The sequence below is a fragment of the Catharus ustulatus genome, chromosome 1 (assembly GCF_009819885.2).
Source record: "Catharus ustulatus isolate bCatUst1 chromosome 1, bCatUst1.pri.v2, whole genome shotgun sequence".
In the NCBI taxonomy this organism is placed as follows: domain Eukaryota; kingdom Metazoa; phylum Chordata; class Aves; order Passeriformes; family Turdidae; genus Catharus; species Catharus ustulatus.
The window spans coordinates 122,155,572-122,167,710 of record NC_046221.1 but is presented as its reverse complement, the minus strand read 5'-3'; the positions used below and the strand labels follow the sequence as shown (position 1 = coordinate 122,167,710).

Here is a 12,139-nt window from a genome sequence, read left to right as displayed (position 1 = left end):
TCTGTGCTGCCAGGTCCTCTCCATTACAGGACTGCTGGTTTTACTGCAGCACTGGGAGATCAAAAGAGAGCACTTTAAAGTTTCATAAAGTTTATCTTTCTTGGGAGGAGATGTTCATGTCTGCTTTTAGCTGTAGAATTCAGAAGGACACCCCAAAATTGTCCTTCAAAACAGCTTTGCCTGTCTTTGAGTTTTGGATCAATAGCTCAGGTAACCAGGCAGTGAGGAATGGGAGCGGGGAAGGTGAACAGCCTTTACTTTCCTCGTGGAGGCTTTCCACACATGCCCAAGTGGTGCATTTGGCTGGAGAGGTGGACAACAGAGACACAAGGCTGCAGTTCATTTTGTGCAATATTATGAACCCCAAATGCCCGTCTACCTGTGGATTAGCCTCTGGCATGTGACTTAAAAATCATGAACTATAACAACAATAAAAAAGTAAATTTTCTTTCCCTTTATTTTTCTCTCTCATTTTTAAACTTTTAGATGTTTTTTAAACTTTTCCATTCAGCAAGAAAGATGAGGAGTCAGTCATGCTTAGTTACATGAAGCCCAAATGCATGCATGGCTCCTAAATCTACCCCTTCAGGAAAAAACCCAAAACATGAAGTAGTGAGAAATTCATGACAATATTGCAAACAGAAATGTTGAGTTGTTCCTAAATCTGTCACTGACATGGCAAACAGCAAGTCATTAGCTAGGCTCCATGGGTCAGAAGCTGGTTCTCCTCCTGAGAGCTTTCAACCCTAAATATCTGCACATCCTTTTCTAACATCATGTTACTGTAGTGTTATGAGGTCCTGCCTAACCCTGCAGATAATCTTTGATCTTGAAATCTGGGCAAAATTGAAGTGATTCTCCAAGGTCTTTAATCTATTATGAGATTGTGCACATGCCACATTTAAAATAATTTGGTGAGTTGAGAGAAATGTACAGAAATAGATCCATGCTTCTGAGAAGTTAATTAGACCGATATGGGATCAAGACTGGAATAATGACTAACATTTATTATCCTTAGCAGCTCCATGGGCTTCTTTGACTGCCCCCAACAGTTCACCCAGGGAAGAGGGAAATTCTCTTGGCTAATCTGTGGTGCTGTCATCTCCTCCTTCATTTAGCTCAAATATCTTTCTGCAAATTCTCTTGTTCCCCAGAGAGTTTTAACTGGTCTCACAAGTGGAAGCCAGTGGAGAGGGTCACACCTACCTTCCCCCATCCCCAAAGGTCCCATTTGAAAGTATGTCCCACACTTCACTTTGAGCAATTAAACTTGAGGTGCTATGAAGGATATTGTTTTTTCAGTACTGCTGGTTAGTTAAATGCTGTTTCACAGTTGGAACAATATTTTCTTTAAAATACTTGATGTTTATTATTTTACTATTTAAGCAATATGAGGAGGAAAGGCTGTTTACTTAGAAAGACATTATGAAAATGCATGAGACACATCAGTGATATATAAAAACAAAACCAGATTCATTTACCAATGTGCCACTCTTTGTTTTTAGGTATACAAAAAGAAAACTGAAGCTGCCAAGAAGGAGTATCTGAAGCAGTTAGCTGCCTACAGAGCAAGCCTTGTATCCAAGGTAACACATAATATATATACATGCACACATATATATTGTGACATATTGCAAACCATTTTCAGCTGAGCACCACAGTATTTAGTGCAAATAACCTTGTTTATTATCACCTTAAACTTGTGTTTAAGTTACAAATGCTCAATAAACACAGTCATCTGTGCATGTAAAGATATCCTTTCCCTCCTGGTCATCAAGACAGCACTTCAGTTTGGGAGTAACATGCCAGTTCAACAGGGGAAGGAGTTAGTGGTAAACAGACCTCCACATAACAAACATGCCAGGCAGCCACTGTGCTACCTATAAGGGAAAGAAAAAATATATCATGCACAAAAAGCCTGGGTTTGGTTTTGCGGGGTTTTTTTAGTAATACTTTTTAACTTGCAATCACAAAACAGAAATAGTCAAGCTCAGATGATATTGCAGATTTTTTTTAAGAAATGTGAATTTCCGTTTTACGTCCAGCTCACAGTGTGAGCACAGCATAGGTCACCACTAAGACAATGGTGGAATTTTCTTTACTGGAACACACCAAATACACAGCCAGTAGCAATTTTATAAATAGATTTATTCAAGTGCCCATAATTTTGCAGTAGACTCTTTAGAATTTGTAATAGATTTTTAAATATGCAGAAGAATGTGAAATTATTGTACTGTGTCCATGTGATAAAAACATTGAGCAACTTCGAATCATACCAGTTAGAATCACTTGTTTTGGGTCCATCAAAACAAGTTTAGATATATTTTGTTCTTACTTAAATAAAAGAAATTTTAGAGGTAAAGAGTACAGTATGAATGATGGAATGGTATATAGGACATGAGAACGTTTTGATTAGTTTCATAATATTTCTGGGGCCCTGCACACAATTCTACTCTGTATACTATATTAATTTTTCAGGGAGTTTGCTATATGATTAGCCATGAAAGGACTCTTCATGCATATTTCTCCATTATCTACATATTTGGTCAGTGTTTATTCTGAATTTAAAAGTCTAAAATAGGTTGTCACCTAATTCATTTTTGGGGGTTGTGTCCTATAGCTTTCCTTGTTTTAGCTGCCATTAAAAATACTCCTTTATTTAGTTAAAGTGATTTACAGTATACCTTTCATTTCTGTATTAGGACTGTTCAGTTCCAGAAATAATCATTGCCTTCAGAAAGAGTACCATGTGAACACAAGCAAATCTTTTTGAAACAGCTTGCTTATTGGCAAAAGATAGGTACAAAAAACTCAAAACATTCCAAGTTTTTACCCAGCTTTTCACTTGAGAAGATAACTTGGCTATCATTATTTGGCATATCATGGACTATTTACATAACACTCTATGTGGCTTAATTTTGAAATGCATAATATAAAAAATTACCTTTTTTTTAAAATATAAAAAAGTATATGATGGCGTTTTCTGAGGTTTGTTTTTTAGAAAAAAATATTTGGAAGACTTGATCAGTTCAGTGCATGAATCCATTTGTGCAAATATTCAAATTTATTGTTCGCCAGAAAAGCACTGAAGCATTTTCTTAACTTTTAAGCAATTATTTAAATTCTGCCCCTAATGTAATGTTTTCCTCTAGTGTGAAAAGTATAAAAATATAAACTTCATGAAGCTGAGTACTGATTGCTTATTCCCATGAACACACTCAATGAATCTAACAGAGCTGGCATGTAACTAAAGTCCACTATGAATAAGGATATAAAATAACCATTTGTAATATAATATCAGTATATTCACATTATCATTATTAAATATTTATATGGCACCAGAAGAGTTGTTTTAACTGTTTTTAGACAAGCCTGTAAGCATGAGAAAATATATATAATACATAATTAAGATTATTTGGAGTCAATGTGGTATTTTATACCCATGTTGTTACATTACCATCCATAAAAACTACCTTTGACAGTATTATTTAAATTCCAAGACCTCATTATCAAAAGTTTAGACATGCTGAAAATAACACATTTTTTCCAAAAATTCTTGATTACCGTAGTAATGATTTGCTCACATGTGTATTTTATACTTTGTACCTCACTCTTTACCTCACACTTATAATCAGGTGTTCACCCTGGATCCTCCTGAGTTGTATTTCCTGCACATTGTTTAATTTTGCTGCTTTATAGAATTTTCTGTGCTGCTCATCCCAGCAGTGCTTTGGTATTAAGAAATTCTCACTAAATCTTGGGAGCGGGAAGTTTATATTGTCCATAATTTCAAACACAATCAAATAATTGTGAAATCACGTTCTCAGCAATTTTGTGTGTTCTCCTTGGAACATCTTTCCAAGTATTTGAACACTATTAAGCCCTTCATGTTCATAGCAGAGCTTCAATGACTTCAAGGTGGCAGCTGTGAGATGCTCAACTGGGCTTCATATCCCATCATGACATGCTTTTGCTATCCAAATGTCATCCAATTATCAAACTTTCTTTCATATCCCCTCCTAGAGGTCTCTGTCTGCAGGAAGAGGAGGCACAAGTAGGCAAGAGTTCTTCTCAGGTCCCCTCTGTCCAGCTCAGCAGGTGCCTCACACCTCCCAGAGCAGCTGCTTTTCCTGTTTCCTGTCTTTTCAACACTGATTTTGCTAGCTTTTTCATTAAGTATTACTGGTTTTTAAACTAGTGAGCATATAAGACTCTTTGTGTATGTTTCTCTGCATTAATTTGCAAGTCTTTTCTTTTCTGAAAAACAAGGACTGGACATATACCATGTTCTACCTCAGTGGTCCAGACTTGCGATTTAATTCATGGCACCATCGTGGCTGTTTGAGATTCCAGAATAGTCAAATAGAAGATTACAGAGAAACAGGGTAGAACTCCTGTTGCCAGGGCACTTCCTAGCCTCTGCCTGCCAGCAGAATAATGGAATTCAGACACACTGGTGTTCATCCCAAGCTCTGGGATGGAAGTGGAGCATCAGGTGGAGAGAGTGGCCTTCTTCATGACACTCAGCTCCTTGCCCCTTTACTCTGCTTTTTTTCTCTCCTCCCCTCTCTTGCCTCCTTTCCATTCCCTTCCCTTCCCCTCCCAGTTCATTGTTTAGAAAGCTGAGCAGTTCAGTTTGGAGTTTGGCACACACATACACACACACAGAGGTCACACATACCCATAGTGTGTATCTTACCAGGCTGTGTTATTTGACAAAATCATAAGTGAAAAGAGTGGAAGTGTCACCAGCAAGTCTGGTAATAGGATTGTATAAATATATCAGTATGCATTAATTCCCATTCATATATATTTCCTGTATTTTCTCCTTTTTTATGCTGGCTGAAATTAATGGGTGTGTTGTTCAGTTTGTTCATGTGTGTAGGAATTGATAGGTAAAGTGAAAACACATAACAAAGCATTGTATCTTCTGCTATGCAGATTGCCATATTGCTTATAGTACTGACTAAGCCTTTGCATTGTAAACAAGTGTCTTTATATTTGCCCTTAGTTGCAACTTTTACTACTATTCAGGTCCAGAAATGCAGTCTCTGGTATCTGGTAATTTGTACAGCATTACATAAAATGCTGTGAATTGCAATTTTACTTTTTTTCATAAAACAAGCACTTTTTGTAGCTTAGCCAGCCTTTTTTTTCCAGCTGACATTAGATTTTTTGCTTGATCTTTCAAATATATATATTTAATACAGATATATATGGGTGTATTTGAAATACTTCCATATATTACATAGGTTCACCTGTGAGTATTTATAAAACAATATATACATGTTATGTATTCAACATGCATAACATATTTATGAGCATACAAGTGATACATATATGTGTGTTAATTATAACAGTACAACTGTATCTGTTTCAGTAGTACAAAAAAGATTTATCATCCCTGTTTTATTCTTTTTGACTAGATGAATCTTTAATTCTCTCTGTGTAGTGACACAATTTCAAGTTTCATGAAGATATATACATTAGTGACTATGGCTGAAGCTAAAACCTCTCAGCAAGGGGAATATTATTCCAATTCAAAATACTCAGGCATATTTCAAAACTCTGATGTTGTATCTAAGACTAGGTGGTGTCCTCACTTGACTTCGAAGTAAAGGCATTGGACATTTTTCAGTTTTGTGGACAGTGCAAATCCTTTGGACATATAAAATTGCTTCTTGAAAGATATGGCAGACTTAGCTTTTCCTAGTCCATCATCTTGCAATTGTGGTTCATAAGAAAACTAAAGGTCATATCTGTAAGGCTGACATTGCCTTTATGCCATTAGTAGAGCAATTTGCAACCAGAGAGTTCTGGGATCCCGAAATATCTGTTACACTGCCTGTGTTGTAATAAAAATGATCAGCCCGAGGAATTCAAGTCTCTTAAAAATGCAGTGGACATAAATAAAAACATTTGACCTATTTGTAAAAAGCAATATGGAGACCATGATGGGAAAAAAACCCAAAGCAACAAAATCAACAAAACAATCAAGCAAAAACCAAACTAAACAACACAACAACAACAATTTTAAAAAATCAAAATTCAAAAATAACTCAAAACTAAAATAGTAGAGCTGATATTAGTTTCCAATTTCATATATGTATGTGGTGAGAGCATTTGCCTAACATATGAAAAAGCAAAAAGATATATTAGGTCTCCCTGATCATTCATTTCCCAACTCTAAATAAATATATGTGTGCAGGTGTGCTCTCTCCACAATTTGTTTTCTGTAGCTGCATAGTTTCGTCGTGGCCAAGTTCAGATGTAGGGGGGCACTCTATCCTGGCTCACTCCTTTCTGAAATAAGCAGCTGCTGGGGTTTAGGACATTTATTTTGGGAATTAAATTTCTAATATCGCTTGACAAGAGTTGGTGACTGAAGTGTCTTGTCTCCTGGTCAGTGCTTTAACAAGTTGGCTATTGCATGCAATGAGAGCAGCATCCCTTCTGCTGTTGGCAAAGAAGCACCTGCTTCTGAGAACAGCTTTTCCTTCACTACACCCAGTCCTAGTCCATTTTTGGAATTTCATAAACCAGTTAGGCTGTTCTCAGTGAAAGCATAAGAGAAATAATAAATAAAAAACAGAATTATGTTTGATGCATGATTTTTTTGGTAGCTATTAAAGTGCTACAAGGCATATGGCAATATTTCCCTTAAAGCAATAACAAAACAATCCCAGAATAATGTCATATACATACACGTTTTACTTTCTCCCTTTAGAAGTGCTAGATGGAAAAACTTTAATGAAAAGCTTCCAAAGCAGGTACTTCATGTTTCCGTGATACCTCATTCTTTCATTATTTCTGGAGTTATTATGATGTACTCAGAAATTGTCAAGGAATCATAAATTAAATCCTTTATGTGCAAATATGTGATATATCAGAGTATGTGCTATGTAAACGTACAATTGTCTAATCTCATCATAACACAAGTCCAAATTTTTTTTTTTTTGTCTAGCAGGGAAACCAGTGATCTACTGCAGCTGAAAATAAAGAGCAAACTATATTTACGTTAGTGCCATGAATCCGATTTGAGGATAAATCATGTAACACTTTACATTCAGCAGTGCAAAAACTGAGAGATGCTCTCACATAACTTCTGCCAAAAAGTGACAGAAATGTCTTGATCTTGATAGAAGCCAGATTTTGATTTGAAGAGGAACTGTGTGTGTTTTTGAAGTGAGTTAATAAAACTAGATTTCACTATTAGCCTAGTGCTTCCATTTGGGGAATTAAAACACTTGTATCAAATTAAAGTTGCATATCCTTTATCACATGTACCCAGGTTATATTCATAAAACATCCATTTTTACTTACATATCCTAAATGAATCCATGACAATCCCCTGCAGATGATGACAAAATGTATATTTAGATTTGAAGATGTTCTTCTGAGCCACCTTGACTAATTATAGATGACAACCCATGGCTTACTCCTTTGTTTCTGAAACATCAAGAATGTGTCAAAAAGCTTTCTGAACTCTCTGGGGTCCCAGATGTTGTTATTGCAATAGGTGACTGGAATTAACAAAATAGGAAACGTCATTTGCTAAGAGCCTCTTGTGACTTAGGTAGGAAGGCAGCTGCACTCCAAATATGCATATGAGTTATCTGGTGGAGTGGATAGAGTTAAATCAAAGGGATCTCTGTAGGAGTTAAAGAGCTAAGCAGAAAGAGAAAGCAGTGCTGGAGAGAAGTCATTCTTTCATAAACATCAGGGATATTAATGAAATGGCTGAGCCCATGCAGACTAGAAAAAGGGATTCTTCTCAAGGACAGGCTTGGGGTTGGAAGTGACCTAAAATGTCAAAAATGTTACAAACAGACAGGATTATGTGAACACAGAAAAGCTGAGAGAAGGAATAAACAATTCAAGATGCTCCTTCCACCAAAGAGACAGCAAAGACAGCAGATGCAAACTTAAGCTTAGGTAAGCTTTGTAGGAGCTGCATAAATATGCAGCCAATTTCCTTCTATCTGCCTCTTTAATGTCACAGTACTGAAGATAACTCATTTTTAAGCTGAGTCAGGCCTGCCTAAGTTTGATCACAGCCTGCACACCCTGGACCATTCTGGTACCATCTGACATAATCACTGCTGTTTCCTGAATGTAACCTTCATTCTGGTCACAGAGTCTGAAAATTGTTGAATTCCTCAGCATGGCTCAAGGACAGACACCAATAACTAGGTGTGAGCATGGCACTGCCATGAAAAGGGACAGCATGGCACCTACATAGGTTTATGATATCTATTCATGTAAAACATGAATTAGGTTTAGCTCTTTTCCAGGCTTTGAAATACTCACATAGTACATATTCTGGTCTGTAGAGAGAGGATTACAGACCTCCATTTCTCATTTAGAGAAACACTTGTTTTTCATTTAAAATAGAACTGTGTTATACCATTGAGGCTTTGTTTAAAAAAAAAAAAAAATCTGAATTTGGAATATATTGTGTCTGCCCACAAGTAAAGCTGCTTGCACAGTTTGTTGTTTGCATATTGGCCATAAGGCTCACTTTGCCCTTGAGGAGGTCTCTCAGCATATATTTAAAGGACACATAAGCATCCTGCACTACCAAGAACATTTACTGATTGCTCTGAATGTATTTACTAAATATTTTACTACAAAGGAGAGCTTAATTGGTGTTATTAATAAAGATGCATTTTGATAATATCTCATCTGTAAACAACTGAAATTATATTGCTCCAACTGAAAGGCTTTGATCATTAATTTTCTGAAATCAATAGAACAAAATAAAAACCCTTTTTTCTCTGTAAATAGAACATCTCTGATTTCTCTGAGACAACACTGACTTTTTAGTTTTACATTACAAGAAGCAATATTAATTGAGCACTGCTTACTAGGGTGAAGTTATTGTAAAAATCTATTTAATTCCCACATACTACTGTATAGTAGATAAGAATTCTGAATATGAAACATGTACAAAGTATGTAAATTGAAGATGTCCATATATGTACATTACATGTGAATACATTTATGTAGTTCTTCTTACTGGCAACATTTCTAACAAAACTACATGAACATGTTAACAATGGAAATGAAGCACTTGTAGATTCTAGGTATATTTCTCATCAGAAGTCAAAAAAGTGATCAACTGGGAATGATTCTCAGCCTCTTAGTCAGATCCTACCTAGTTTTCATGAAAAATGAAATGGACCTCCAGACACATTGTTGGGCTGTGATACAAATTGTTTGAATTAATAGTAGATTTTCCTTTAAATTCACTAGTCTAATGATCAGTCCCTTAGAGTACTGCCTTGTTAAAACATCTCCTTGCTTTACTTTCAACCATATGGATGTTTATGTTCCAACAGAAATGGGATTAGAATCTCCAACAGTAGCCAGAAGGCACACACAATTTAAAAAGAGAATCAATACCCATGCGTAGGTTTCAAGAGCTGTTTGCTTACACAGATACATAGGTGAGAGTTTAAAGTGGGAGTTTTCAAATTGTTTCAAAGTTTTCAAATTATATCCCAAAGGGAGCTGTGGAGATGCCAAAATGGCATCATCTAGGCTGTTTTTTTTCTATAACACAGCTAAATTGAGCATTATTTACCAAAAATAATTTCTCAACCACAGGAGTGAGTCAGATGGGATGAGGAAAATGCCAATGTCGCTTTCCTCTAAGGAACAGACACACCCCTTGTACCTGAATGCAGTGTGGTAAGAATGACCACTAGTCCCAGGGCAGTTCCCTTCAGAAAAGAATAGCACAACTAAGTGAGCAATGCTTAACCCTTTATTCCTAATTTAATTCTTTACTTTGGCAGTAAAGCATAAGGAGTTTTGGCACTCAGTAAGGGAATAGAGGTGCATGGGAAAGCTCTGTTTGCTCTAAAATTGGAAGGAAAGTCGTGAGTTTGTTGAAAATCACGGGGAAGAACTTGATTCAGCACTTTCCAAACTTTGTACAAAATTATCAACCCTGAACACTTTCTCTTAAGAACAGCTATATAATCACAAACTTCCTTAAAAATATTACTCAAATAAAATAATTTTGTGGACCAAGGGTCATGCACCACCAGTAATTTTAGTTAATATAATTTTACTTGTTATCATCAGAATTACAATAGTACTTATTTTGTTCTTTCCCTTTTCCTATTTTGTTCCTTCCTTTTCTCTTCCACTTCCATTGTCTTTCTGTAGGGATTTCAAAATGTTCTTCCCTTTTTTCTTCGTGTTTCAGTAAGACGACAGATTCTTTGGGAGGAGAGGGTGGGAATTGTATTTGTGTTGTGCCTAAAGGGCAGTCATACTTTCTCTGTCTCATTCTATTTTCTTGGCCTACCTACCTGGTTTTCACCTTCTGATTTTTTTTTTTTTTAATTTAATTTAGACAAGAGTATTAGGTGATGAATTTGGGAGAGACAGGTCCATAGGAAATCCTTGTCCTAGACTATGGAGAATGTGAAGATTTACAGTAAGACTGCAACTTTTCCTCCAGAACAAGTATAAGCCACTCAAAGAGCATAAAGGACTGTTATGAAAACCTAATTTGTCACTCTAGTGTGTGTTCACTAATGTATGTGTGAAATACCACCACCTACCATTAACTAAATGTAATATTCTGTCACCCTCTAGTGGTGGGTCTACACCACCATTCTTCGCCTAGTAGTGATGGAAGGTGCTCTCACTACAAGTCTAGTAGAAGAGTTTATAGCATTTAGCACCAATGTTTGGTGGCTTGTGTGTATGGATTTTTAATTTTGGTCTTCACTGCATATATATGAATTTTATCCTAGAACTTCATCCTATGAATTAATGATGTAAATTGTCTGTGTTGGTTTGGGGCAGATTAATTAGAGGTTTGGGAAAGCTTTTTTAATCATTTGTGCGCTCTTCTCCTTGGATAGGTCAAGAGAAAATTGGCTGAAATCCAATCTGCAAAGTAGGGAACATAACTGTGCATTTGAAGCCCATATTGGACAGTCAAATCCATTCTTTCTTAACTTCAATTTTTACTCATAATAAAACTTCTTGTCTAAAACTGTCTGGTGCTGCACTGGACTTGTGCAATGCCCATTCTAGTCTGTGAGAGCAGCAATTGGGCCCAAAATCACAGTGTGACGTATATTTCATACAGGCTTCTTGGTTTGTTTCACAGCAAAGTGACATCACCAAGCTGAAATACTTGACAGTACCTATTTTATTGTCTTCAAATACTTATAGAATCTGTGTTTCTGACCTAGCTGCAGAAAAAAGCTAAAAGTACAGTATGCTGGAGAATGGCATTTAATGGGTTCAATTATTAAGATTCCAGTAACTGATAATATTGATGTGTTTTACACTGATATTGGACAATTTGGTTTCAGGTCACATATGACTTAAAGCATCCTAAGTTACAGAAAAACACTTGGTCTTAAACTGAACTGTTGTGCTTTTTGCTGGATCAAGAAGTGGTGAAACATATAGAAAACTGATTCATAGCTTGAGACAATCAAAACTTTTGATCACTTTGCAGAGCTCTTCTCAGAGGTGTAGCAAGTGTTACTCATCTCTGACCAGAGACTGTGTAATTCCTCTTAACATAATTCAGCATTTGAAGTATCAAGCTATACTACCTATATGTCTGTAATTTTATCAGTTTAGGCCATGCATCCATCACTTATGTGTGAACTCAGAATTGTCCAGTAATTAGATTGGTTCCCTGTGTCTTTGTTAAAGGGGTGTATGGCAGCATCTTTATAGTTGCAAAAGGAATAGAAGTGTGTATCAGTATGTCAAAAGCTTTTTCACCTCACCAGGAGGATTAATTTAGCCAATCTGCCCTTAGACACTTCAGGAGCAATTATCCCTGCTTGGACCACACAGAGCCTGCCAGCTACATCATGGAAAGACAAGCTGTTTCCATGAAGGGACTATGCTCTCAGTAAAACTTCCAGGTCTCTCAAGAAAGAGCCTGCACCTCCTGTAATGTGTGATAAGCACGGGACATCCAAGAGGAGTCTCCTGATCACACTGCTAATTAGCAAACCTGAATTACTGAAATTTCAGCAAACCTGCCAGTCGTTGCTTCTACACTCACGAGGGTGTCTAAAAGTACAACTGGGAAGAGAGGGGGGAGATTCTTCCCATGTTTTTGTGAACATTAATTCAGAGTTTAAAAAGC

General features: G+C 36.5%; 1 protein-coding gene across 2 annotated transcripts in view; it reads left to right on the top strand.

Annotated features, from left to right (window-relative positions):
• Positions 1-12,139, top strand: part of TOX (thymocyte selection associated high mobility group box) — a 217,215-nt gene that overhangs the window by 190,329 nt on the left and 14,747 nt on the right. For both annotated transcript variants that reach the window (XM_033069988.2, XM_033069996.2), the window contains one exon: positions 1,506-1,586. In XM_033069988.2, the coding sequence (XP_032925879.1) occupies positions 1,506-1,586 (81 nt within the window). The remainder of the gene's footprint in view (positions 1-1,505; positions 1,587-12,139) is intronic.